Source organism: Haliaeetus albicilla, chromosome 14 (assembly GCF_947461875.1).
Source record: "Haliaeetus albicilla chromosome 14, bHalAlb1.1, whole genome shotgun sequence".
NCBI classification, from domain to species: domain Eukaryota; kingdom Metazoa; phylum Chordata; class Aves; order Accipitriformes; family Accipitridae; genus Haliaeetus; species Haliaeetus albicilla.
Window position 1 is genome coordinate 7,980,931 of NC_091496.1, and position 12,663 is coordinate 7,993,593.

Consider the following 12,663-nt stretch of genomic DNA (forward strand, 5'->3'; position numbering starts at 1 on the left):
TGTGTCGGTTGCTGTTGTTGTCTTTTCTTTTAAGGGAAGCAGTTCAAGTCTCATAAATGCTTAAATATGTAGCAATAAAGTTTGAGAAGTCTCCAGGGCAGCTCCAGAGCCTGTGGACTAGCTCAGCAAAGAGTGCTGGGGAAAAAAGTCACAGCTGCCTCCCACTAAAAGAGGGAATTAGGCAGGCTGCAAGCTCGGAGGTGCCTGACCCAGTTGCGATACCCCACAGGATGGCTTTAGGGGGCCTGAAGCCTCCCGAACAGCGGCTGTACCAGGGCATCACGGTGCGCCAAGGCCAGAGCAGCTGCCGGCAAAGAGCCCCGCGAGCGTAGCGTACGGGTGGCATTCGTATCCACATCCACCGTTGTCCTTATGAGGAGAAAATCAACAACCCCACTGAAAAACCCTCTGCCCAAAAATAGAAGAGAAAGGATTTGGATTTGCTGACTTGGAGGGAGTCAGAAACAGCTTCAGCTACAACCTGAGACCTGAATAAGGTCCCATGCTCTCTACTTTAGCTGGTTAGCTAAAGCGAATTTTGTCGGCTCTTTTCTCCTGCTCACCCAACACTCCCACGTGCCTAATCCCCCATTTCCTCAGCCTTCATCATGCGGGAGCTGACTAGATTAATGGGAAATGCTAACACATCAGGCCTGAAAGGAAAGCAAAGAGCTGGTTGTGTTTGAATTCCACATTAATCTACTTGGTGATGAAGCTATAAATCAAAACATGGAAGTTTTACCAATCTGAAATGATGTGTTTAACATTTCAGTCCTTTCCTTCCTTCCTCTTGCCCAACATTGATTTGCACAGCCTTTCACAGCAGCAGGGTAGGCTTGCAAAATGCTGCTTTTGCTCCTGAATCTCTAACTGCAGTTAGACATAATAAGATGTCTTCAAGGCAAGCAGGGTGAGGAAAGATGCTGAAACAAGAATGGATTTCCCAAATTGCTCCTTTATGAGGAGGAACACCACGTTCCTGATAGGGTTCATGGGGATGTCTCAGAGCCCACTGCGAGGTGGATAACAGCCTGTCCCTTTATTGATGCAATACCCAGCAGCGTGTTAGCAATCTCCCAAGTGAATGGAGGAGAAGCCTCAAAGCCCTTTAGCTCAACTCCCCATAGCAAGTGGGTGAAAACCAATTAGCACTCCATTGCCAGCAGTGGGCACCATGTGGGAAACACACCTGAGATGCGTTCTCCTCAGGGAAAATAAAATTGCAAGATCTGGAAAATAAGGGGAATGAAGTAGCAGAACATAAGGCTGAAGGAGAACATGGTTTGGGGGCTCACGTGGCTGAGTACATCTGCGTGTACGTAGATGAAAAACCATCTTCTGGTCTGTGATACCTGCCAGCTGTGGCCTGAGAGGAGTGGCAGAGAGTTAAAGAACTGCAAACCCACCCTCAATACTAAGGGGCTAGGAGTCACAGGTGATTTTCACAGCTGGAAACCAGTTAGTGAGCTGGAAACCAGTTAGTGAGCTGGGATCTGCCACTTGATTCTGCCTTGCAGCAGCTGGGGGTTTCCACAGCAGCAGTGATCTCCCTCCCAGGGCTGGGCAGACCCAGGTCTCCCAGATATTCTTCCCCCATCATGGGACCTTGGCTTCTGCATTTGTTCCTGCTACTCCTCCTTTGGCCTTTACCCTCCTGCCAGCATGGCAAAAGCTCTGTTCCTCATTTTAGGTTAACATCCAGCCCCTAAATGCTACAGCCCACCTCCTTCCTTAATCCCATTACCTATAACTGGACACATGGAGAGCAATGAGGTATTGAAGACAATTCTGCACTTGTGTCTAGAGCCCGAAGCGAGTAATTTTGTCCATCTCTGCCTCAGTTTCTAGAGCAGGAAAATAGGCATGATATTAATTAACTGCCTTTCCAAGTACTTGGTGGATAAGAAGCAGCATGTAAAAAGTACACAACACTACTGTGTACAGTGTGCAAGGAATTAAATGTCTGTGATTGGTATTAAAGCTCCTCGAGAGACTGCTCTGCGTCCAGCAGTCTGCCTCTGACTTGGTAGGAGCAGTTGGTGGGATTTTAAACAGACAGACACATAAACACATTTTTACTGAAGATGTAGGTCCTGGCCTGCCTAATGTTCTTTGACACTGCACAGACATAGCCGGGAAACTAAAACATTTGTTGATGGATTTGGAGATTAAATAAATAGTGAAATATCTTAAGGATGTTAAAATGCAGAACTGACTGCCTATCCCATAATAAACCAGCCCTCCCCCAGCACTTCTTGAAATGTGAGTATTTCTGCAAAAGCAGGCACTGTGTTAGTTCACAGGGCCATTTTTTTAGTAGGTCAGAGCAGTCAGACATCTTCTGGGCATTGGTAAAAATACATCTGACAGCTCTGTGGCATCTCTCATAACTGCCTGTCTGAAAGCCTCAACTGGAAGTTTATTATTTGCTAATCTCCTTTTTCAAATGCATTTCGATCATGCAGTCAGAAAGCCACATCGTGGATCACAAAACACAATTAAAATATAGCCAATGTTCATCACAATTAAAATATAGCAACTGGTGAATATTAGCCCCACTGAAAACAGCACAAGGCAAGTGGTTTGTTCAGACTGTGCAAATTTATCCCTGGGAATCGCAGCAGACTTGCAGGAGGATTTACTTGCCTGGGAGAGAAATGCAGTCTGAGACAGATGATGGTACCTTGCTTCAGGGTACCAAAAGTCTCTAGTTCTCAGATGTCCTGAGTACCACGGCATCCCGTAAAGACAATGAGAAATGGAGTTACTCTGCATCTCTGAGTCAAACCCAGTCCGGAGACCAAGAATGAAGGAGCAATTTTTGATTGTTTTAACCTATTTTATAACAACTACTGCTCAGAGTGCAGTCTGAGAAAGTCCAGACTTCTGATTGCTGTGTCAGATTGGAATTGAAGACTGAAATCTCAAGCGGTTGGGATCCCATCCTGACCACCACAGCCAGCATTACCCCAAAATTGTTATTCCATCTAATTCTGCTAATACATTGCCACTGATTTCCTGAGAGCCAAGAAAGCAAAGTCTCAGTTGTCAGAAATAAGGGTAATTACACTGATTATGTTGATGTCTGCAGCTCCTTTTCTTTTCAAGAACCCCTTGCCTGTTGCATGGGCAGTAAATCTGGACCGTACACTCTGTACAGTATTACTTTGCTATTATATATTTTGTAGATGGGACAGTAGAAGGGAATTACCAAACCCATGGATGTTTTCCAGGGGTTGTGTGGTGGAGACAACAGTCTAGGGAAAGGATACAAAAGAATTCTCCAAGTAGTGTCATACAAGAGCAGTCATGGTCTTGGTTGGTGGTGTGAAGGAGGACCTGAGTCCTCCCCACTGATGTGTGCACAGCAGTGTGGGTCCTGCTCAGCCAAAAACCTGGCCGTGTGGTACACTGCTGTGGTACCCCCAAGTCAGTCTCAGCAAGGATGAGCCAGCAAATCGCTTCAGAAGCACAGATGCACTGAGATGTGATTAACTCAAAGAAAAAAAAGCATAAAGCATACTTTTTGGAGCATGAAAAAGTTTTGCTTAATTTTACAAAGTTGACTAAAGTTTCTTTTTAGGGCTTTTTTGGTTCTGGCACCATGCAGAGGTCCTACAGCTGAACTGCTTTGCTCTCAAGATGCAGTAGCAACAGGGTTTAATATATAGCAGCAACAAAAACTAGCATGGTCAAATGTTTATTTTCTTATCTAAATAATAAACAGTGGAAGAAGTCTCTGTCTCTGGGAAGTGATTAAACAGTCAGGCTTTCTGTCCAAGCAATATTCTACTAAAATACCCCATCAGCGTTTAAATTGGAGGATGCTGGCTACTGGAGGAAATGCTATTAGAATAAATATACATAAGTGTAGAATTAGCTATCGGCTCGTGCTGGCCACTAATAATACCGCTGTTGCTGGCTCTTTGCGGTGATGAGCTATGAGATGCCTTTCCCAAACAAACCTCCACCCAGCAGCAACTCTCCTGGTACCTGACCCACCATTTTGGGTCCTCTCCAAAGAACTGGAAGCTCATGGGCATTGACAAATAAAGTGACGTGGTTTTACTGAGCTTTTGCAGATGTTCACTGATTGTGTCTGAGAAACGGACAACTATTCAAGTCCACCCTGCCCTGTGAGTGTCAGGCTGTGTCGATGCTTGTTTGGATGGGAAGGGAGGCACCTTTGCTGGTCCTGTTTCTCTGGTGACTCTAGCAAAGGGGGATAACGTGCCAGGAACGTGATATAATGCCATGGGGGATGGCTGAAGATGTGTGCATGTTGTAAAGGAAAAAGTGCACTTGTGCATGTGCTCAGTGCTCGCAACAGAGTAAATCTGTTAAAAGACCACCAGTCCTGGGAGTTACCCCAGGCAGTACCTGATGCATGGTGCGCAGGCTGGGATAGGTTACTCGTAATCAGAATCTGGACACATCTAAAAACTAACTCCGTAGTTTTTGCAGATGGTTTTACATGGGTGGAGGGTAAAAAGGCATTCAGCACTGAGCCCTCTTGCTTCCCCCTCCCCTTTCCCAGGCCCACGTGAGCTAATTGGCTTCAGGTCCTGGCTCCTAAAACAAACTCCAGGGAGAGATGGGGCAGCCCCACACCGCAGGCAGCCTCTGCACAGACCGACCTGCGGATTCACGCTGGCCAAGACCAAGGACAGCCCAGGGAGGGCAGCTTGGTTCACTTGGGGCCATCACGGTGGGATGTCTCATGGGGGTTTCAAAGCCATGCCCCGGGGCCACCGGGGCAATCAGCAGGCAGAGGGGTCCTTCTGGGTAATGCATTTGTTGGCTGCAGGCATCTTCTAGAACAAGCAAATACTTAAAATAAACATGCTGCCCATGCCTGCTGAACTCCAAAGGCCATAAAGTCTATTCCTGAAGTCTGCTGAAACCAGAGCATGATTTGAAGCTGGTTCAAAGTTTGCTGAAATTACTGAGAGCCTTGCCCTGGTCTCCCTCTAAGCAACACACACAATTTCTACAGGCTTTTAATCTGGCTGCTTCTGTATAACTTGGCTTCACACATGGAGACTTCCAAAGCACAGGAAAAGCAAAATAGCAAGCAAATGGGAGTAGCAGAAAATGCCTTTTCCAAATGCAAACATCCATCAGTCAGTCCAAAGTCTGGCATTAGCCAAATCTGTGAAGTTGATAAATGTTGTAAGGGGTTTGTCCCTGCAGCAGAATAAATGTCTAGCCTCAGTTGCCTAAGGCTGATTAAAAAAGGAGACAAGCTGGATACTGTTTGGTTTAGAGCGTCATTTCAACCTGGACTCACCTATGGACTGAAATGAGTTGCTATTCAAAGTGGCATCCAGTTCTGGTGCCTTCACTGTGATGTTCAGTTTATTTAATCCAATTTAGCCAGTCTCAGAAACACACCGTTTATTAGAGCTGTATTGTTACACCTCAAGCTGCAAGCAGTTAACGTAACTCCACAGAGAAACCAGTCAACCAAGCCCCAAACCTCTCTATAGTACATAAAACACACACCGAGTAAAACAAAAGTTTTAGACAATCAGATGCCTCAGACTTTGCAAGACTAAGCAGTCAGAAGGGTTTGCACGAGTCAGATAGGGATAACTAGTGCTACTGCAGTTTAAAACCCATCGTGTTTGCCCATTTTCCACAGGTTAGGTTTCTTTAGGCATCCCTTCCTCTGGGTAGGAAATAAATTACTCTTGTGCAGCTGCAGGGACAGCTTGAGGATGCAGCACAGCTAAGGCTGGCTGTACTTATGAGTATAAAGCTCAAGGAAAAGGGATATAGCAGAGTGACTCTAAATTTGCATTCACTTATTCCCCTCTGCTCTGTGGGAAGGAGAGTTTGGACCTGTGTTCAGCCACCGGAGACCCCGCCACCATCCTCAAAAACCTGAGTTTCTCCTCCCACACCTCCCCTGCCCATGGTGTGTCCTCTGTCCCACCGCCTCTGGTAGGACCCAGAGCGGTTGGTAGGAACACGACAGGACCCTGTGTGACTCCCCGGGGGGTTTCCCCTCTGCAGCACCAGGGTTTGAGGGTCTGGCCTGGTGTTTTGTAACCCTACCTGATAAACGGCTCTGGAAATGCACCATGGCTTCAGCATGAGCTGCAGGACCCTCAGGTTTCCAAAGCGGCAAGTCCTCAGAGCCCGGGACGTCAGGCTCCACACCAGGCTGTCCCAGCTGTAGAGCAGATCCTCAAAGCCAAAAAGCACAGCAGCCATGCCAGCTCACCGCGTGAAACACCCCGGACTCCCTGCTCCGAGGCAATCAGCTAATCCCAAGGCGCCTTACGAACTGCAAGGTTAAAAAGTCACTGCAATTTCCATCAAAGAAGGAGAAGGAAAAGGAAGGAAAAAAACCCCAAACCACCAAACCAAACCCGACAACAAAAACCAGCAGCCAAAATAAACTGTTTGGGGATGTGTCTTTCTGCCTTCGCACACGCCCTTCAGGATGTGGTTTCTCCCTCTGTGTATCTTCTCAAAGCGAGTTCTGCTGCACCCAGGCATGAGCAGGGAAGAGGTAGAAATACCTCTCCTGACTTAGGAAGGCAACTGTACATCCCTCGCAAAGGGCTTCTTGGTTATGCTGCATGACTTCCCAGCTCTCCGCTGCAGAACCAAGAAGCAAACTCGGATCCAAAGTCATCACTTTGCAAGCTCAGTCCTGGGACTCCATCCAGAGGGAGGAAAAAAGCCGTTCGCTCTCCCTCTGCCAACATTCCCAAGACATTCCAGTATTGGGCTTAACTCTTTCAAACACTCCCGAAGAACATCTGAGAAGACAGCTTTGCCACATTTCATCCTTTTGTTTCGTGTGTTGACTAGCCATTGCACAGTTACACTCCAGCCTTTTTTCCACCCAACTGTCTGTTCTGGAGCCTTTATATGTTTTGGACTCAAAAGGGGACTTAATCTTTATATGAGACTTATGCAACAGTCTGCAAAGCACCTTATTTACCCAAGGGGTAATATCTTGGAAAGTTGTGCGGATTAAACAATGGCCATTTAAAATCAGTCTGATTCAGCTGGTGTGGACATATTTGTAACCTTTGGTGAGCTTGCATTCATAAGGGTGGGTCTCATCTGAACAAGCACAGGAGAATGCAATACAGTTCTCTCCATCTGAGCTGGATGCCAAAACACCCTTTTTAGCAAATACTCACTTCTGGCGTCCCTTCCCAAAATAGGTGTTGAGAACAGATCAGTTCCCTGCCCATTTCCCCCCAGGAGCAGCTTGTCTGGGTGGAGACTCCAATGCTGTCAACATCTACGATGAGGTGGGCTGAGGGAACTTGTCCGGTGAGGGTAAAAATACTTTATCAACACAAGGCGTTTGCAGTTCAATTAAATCACCACAAAATCCATGCAGTTAAATTGCAACAGCTTTTCTGACTAAATCCTATGAGTGCTCCCTCTACCTATGGGCTACAGTTTAATAACCAGGTGGAGAAACTGAGGTGGAAGTATTTTTACCAAAGGCAGAGTGCAAACCAGCGCCCTTGGAGACAGCTGCCTGTCAGTGCTATTTTTCACTCATTTTAACTCTCCCTTCAGAGGAATGTGCACAAAAAGGCAGCAGGACTTGAAGGGAGCAGATGGGAGTCAGCTGGGAAGTGCCTACACGAAATCATTTCCAAGGAGGTACTTTTTAGAGGGGTAGACAGGACACCCCCACTTTGAGCTGAAAACACGATGGACCTGCAAGCACTGAGCCCCTAAAGCTGCTGGCTTAGCAGAGCTGAGAAGCCTCCCTTTCCCAAAAGCCTGGATGTCTTCTCTGATTTAACGCCCTGGATGAGCAAGGAGAAGGGCTATTCATTGCTGGTTGGTTTTCTGCAGGTCTGTCCCACCCTGACCCCATCTATAACTTGATCTTTGAGGACTGGAGGGCATGAAGAGAGCAGTGCGTCACGATAAAGGCACAAGGATGCTCATCAGCTCATTGACAGGGCAGGTGGAGGGCCAGGAAAATACAGCTGCAAAATTCATGTTCTCAGCCTAATTGCTTCTTCAGGAGACCATTTTTAGAGTGGCATCATAACATATGGTAATAAAATCATAGTAATATTTCCTTCAAACTTGTTAGAAGCTATTCATTCTGCAAAGTGTAGTTTTCTTTCTTCCCCTCTCTCGTCCTGCCTATTGGTTTGCTTAGTGTCCACCCTTTGCTGTTAGTCTCCCTATGTTCGTCATCTCTTGGCGATTTCTTTGCCTGCCTGTAAACTAGGTAACATGCCTCTGTTAGAAGCTATGTAGACAAGGGCCCAGAAACATCTCCATTATAAAGCCTCATTTGGAGGAAGGGTATTTTTTTTATTTAACTTGACTAGACAATATTTTCTCCAGGCTTCAGCCTGGTATATAAGATCTCTGCCTGGGAGCACAATAGAGGAAAAGAAAGAAATGTGTTTGATAAAGGAAAACAGAGGGGGGGAAAAGAAACCATAGCAAGTGATTGCTCTGGGATGTGACCTAACCCCTTTGGTATTCTGCAAAGGGGGAGAGGAGGGGAAATGGAGGATACGCCGTAGTTTTAAAATTAGCTACTCCACATGTGCATCTCGTCTTTCTGTATGCTCGAAAGGAGACTTTCAGCCCCCCGTCCCAACTTGGTAATTACTCAACAGATGAGGGCAGCTCTGAAGGAGCCTTTTCACTTGGCTGATGACATAATCAGACTTTCTGAAAACAGTTCCCCTACGTATTTATTTAACTGATAGGCTGGAGCAGTCTTCTTAGGAGTCACTTGAGTCTATAGGAGGCCCAGTGAGCATTTCAGTGTGTAGATTTACCTTCATGATTAGAGCAGATTGTTTGGTTTCCTGCAGAGGTTTTCCTGCTGATTAGAAACATACTATTTTTTGAGGGGGTAAAAGCTGCCTGAATACAGATTACCCGTCCCACCTTGCAGCTTCCAAGGGAATTGAAGCCACGGATGTTTCTCAGGCAAAGACAGACCTTCCCCTCTAGAGCCAAGGCATACACCACCAAAGGTGCTCTTTTCCAGGGAGACACCAGAGAAGGTGCTCTTGCTTATCCAAAAAGGCCGGAAGAGATCATTGCTACAGGGAATGGCAGAAGAGAGGAGAAAAAAATTACTGAGAATCAGCACCATGGCTCTTCTGTTGGTGCGCACTTCAAGTAATTTCTGTAAAATCACCCTACATTTCCCTAAAACATGCTGAACTTCACCTTCACTAGGTCAATTAGGAAAAAAAAAAAAGCCCTTTGCACTCTACATAGATCTATAGACATTTGCAGGTCTTTTTAACACAGCCTCTCTAATTATGCACCGATTATTTCCCACTGTTTCTAAGAAAATGTCAGGCAAAACATTTACTATGAAACCTCCCACGTTTTACTGTCAGTCCAAAGGCTGTTACTAGGGTATAAAAATAGCTCCTTACTTCCCATGAAAAAAAAAAAAAACCAACCCCAAACTCTGTGGGCTGCTGTGTTGTTTCACGGGGCTGTCACCGAGGCTAGAAGGCTGGGGGTGGATTTCCCAACCCAACCCCAGCAGACAGCTCCTCCTCACTGCAGACCCTGCACATCACTCGAGGGACGGGTCCTTGGTTTTTGCCTTTAGGCAGATTGTATATTCTGGCCTTGGAAGGAGGAGTTCAGCATCTCTTTCCGGCGTGCTCTCGAGTAAATCTCTACCCACAACTTTCCAATGGGTGTGGACGTATTTGGGCATGTTGAAAGACAGACGTGCTGGGTGGTTTCCTTTGAGCTTGCTATAGACATACCAGAAACATCCTGCTTCTGCTCAACAGATGGACCCAAAGGTCCCTGCAGCTCCAGCCCAATGTGGTCTTTTAGGTCTTTTTTCAAATCCATTGCCCTTTTTGATCTTTATTTCTCTATAATGTTAAGAGGATTAATGATGTTAGACCTTCGTGTTTGAAGTTCCCTTTCACGTTGCAGCTTCACACTTGCTTATGTTGGAGATTTTTTTGGAGATGTTTAACTAGTTGCATTTTCTTCCTTTCCTCCAGCACATCATTTTCTTGGCTGATGTGATGGGAGCAATTAGAGATGACCCACTGCCAAGTGATCAAACACAAGGAGAAAGAGCCACCCCTCACCCTTCACGTGTGCCCACACAAAGCCAGGGCCTTTAGTGAGGACTTACAGAACTGACCTTCCTCCTGTAACTGCACTGAATCACAAACTCTGCCAATATTTCCAAATGGACGTTGGGCACCAAATCTAGTTGAGAACCTGAGCCTCTGAGTGCCCTATTCCCACCCCAACCAAGGTGGTCTCATCCCTTATGCTGATCCATTTGGACTTCTCTGTCTTTCCCCTGACAAGTGGCCTTGAAGCCACCCGAGGAGGGACCATGGACGGTTTCTATGTGTCCAGCCTCCCAGAGTGCAAGGACCGGATTCTATTGGCTTTATTTCTTGTGCCTTTGCCAGGTTTTGTACTTTGTTCATGTAAGGAAAGGCTTGAGGGAAGAGTTTTAAAAGGAGCTGGGAATGGCATTTGAGTTGAAGAAGCAAATCCTCAGACTTTGAAGGCTACATTATGCAACATACACGTTCTATCCAAAGGAAACTCACCTGAATTTAAAAAGAGTGAAAATAAAGTATGGATGTCCATACTGGGTCTGCTCAGAGCTTTGATCAACTAGGGGTCTGCTGACCCTGTAATCACTTTGGATTGCTAAAAGATCATGACCTCAGTCTGGCTGGGCCACAAGACCTGGACAATCATCATGTCTGAACCTTTGCAGACTTGTAGAGGACGCACTAACACTCCTAGCTCACCTCTCTGGATCTGTAGGTCAGGAAATTGCACTTGGAAATATCTTCCCAAAGATCTGATGCCTCATGCAAATGTGATGGCTGTGCCTGCACCACTCCAGTTACCTTCTAACTCTCATCCACCACACGCTACCAAAACCACAGATAAAACCAGCCTCCACCCCTCACCCCCTGCTCTGCCACCACTGACAGCCCTACAACCCCCTGCAGAGAAAATTCAAGAAACTGAAGACTTCTCTACTGGTTATTTTTTAGGATGAACATCACGAGTCAGAAATCCTGGCCAATTTCCTCAAGATGTTCTCAAGAGTCCATATGGCCTAAAATGTTCCATAATGAAATGAACTGCTGTGTCGCAGTAATAACTGAATGAAAATTTACTATTCCAGTCATCCACCTTGTTCATAACATTACTAAAGCTCTTTTTGAAAATGTAAAGTGCTCTGGTGGTGCTAAGTATTATCGTTATGCGAACAGCAGCTCCTTCTGTGTAAGGCTGTACGTGTCCTCACTTTAGAGAGGTTTTTACTGACTGACACAGGAGACTGTGTCATATCCTCAAATCATACACATTTCATTTCCTAAAGTAAGCTGTGTTGGTGATTTAACAAGGTTTAAAAGTAGGTGAATCCTATAAAGCTGGGCTTGTACTTGTCCCTAATATTCCACCAGCTAAAGTGATTTTCACTTCTACTACACAGAAAGGTGAAAGAGATTGTGCAGAGATTTGCTATTCAATCCTCTTTCTCCACAAACACTGTGGTGAATGAGTCTGCGGGAGGGGATGTAGGTCAGGATAACGTATTAAGTAAATAGTGCAGAACAGCCGCAGAAAGTGAATGGCGAGATCTTAAATACGATTATTCACTTTGGAAACCCAAGCTTATGATTAACTCTGATCCCGCTGGGGACTGTAACGTCCTGTTACCAGGGTGTCCAATCAAAGCAGCACACTCTTGCACGTGCCCATCACCACAAGTTTTATCATCACTCTGCTCTCTGGTATTATGTGCAGAAATGTACATTATTTTTGGCCAGAAGAGAACAGAAAAAAAAAAATCACAGCCTGCTTAGGAGGCAGGTATGAACAGGGAGCAATATAAAGCTCATCCAGCAGCTGAGCTGTTTTCCTTCCATGTTATTCGCCTGTGTCTGAAATAGCCTCTGGCAAGGTTCAGGGGTGAAGCAATACGAACCTGAGACAAACCTGTGTTTGTGCCCATCAGGTGGACACTAAGTTTCGGAACGGGGACTGAACACACCTGACTGTTCACAGAAGGAGTCGTGCGCTTGTTCAGTTACACTTTTCCTGTTTCAAGCTTTTGCTTATTCCTTTGGTGACTGGAGCAGGTATTTCCCTTTATGAGAGGTTCCTCAGTACCCCTGTGTTCACATCATTTTGAATTATACATTTAGCTTGTGCTTCCCACCCCCCTATCAGAAGATGATGGCCAAGTTGTCGAAATGCCCTTGGCTGTGGGCTGTGGTTTGGAGGACACATTGCTTCACGTTGCAGGTGTCTCTGAACAGGCACCATTTGCCTGGGAGAGAGGACAAATCTGGTGGCTCATAAAAAGCCAGTCTGCAGTTTTGCCCTATGGCAAGATGGATAATTTAATGAAGGGCAGCCTTGCTGCCTATGCAAAACAAGCCTACATACAGCACAAATGGCCCATTTCAGCAGAACCTTTTCTTAAAACTTATCCTGCAGAGATATATGAGTAGTCTGTCTGATTCAGACCCAGTGGTAACACTCACTGCATTCAATGACTAATACAAAGTCCTTTCTGTTCACAGACAAGAGCTGAGCATTTCATCAAAAAGGAGTAGGGCAAAGGGAACATATTTTAGAAAAATCAATGGTCTAGCTTTCTCATGTTTGATCTTG

The 12,663-nt window shown here is 45.8% G+C and overlaps 1 protein-coding gene across 7 annotated transcripts in view; it reads right to left on the bottom strand.

Moving 5' to 3' along the window:
- The window catches only part of FRMD4A (FERM domain containing 4A), a 383,693-nt gene that overhangs the window by 184,032 nt on the left and 186,998 nt on the right, over nucleotides 1-12,663 (bottom strand). The window contains exon 1 of one of the 7 annotated variants that reach the window (XM_069801645.1): nucleotides 6,061-6,549. The exons of 5 other annotated variants lie outside the window; for them this stretch is intronic. In XM_069801645.1, the coding sequence (XP_069657746.1) occupies nucleotides 6,061-6,219 (159 nt within the window). In that variant the 5' untranslated portion in view covers nucleotides 6,220-6,549. Of the gene's footprint in view, nucleotides 1-6,060; nucleotides 6,550-12,663 lie in introns of those variants that run through there. One more of the 7 variants, XM_069801644.1, reaches the window with a different exon arrangement.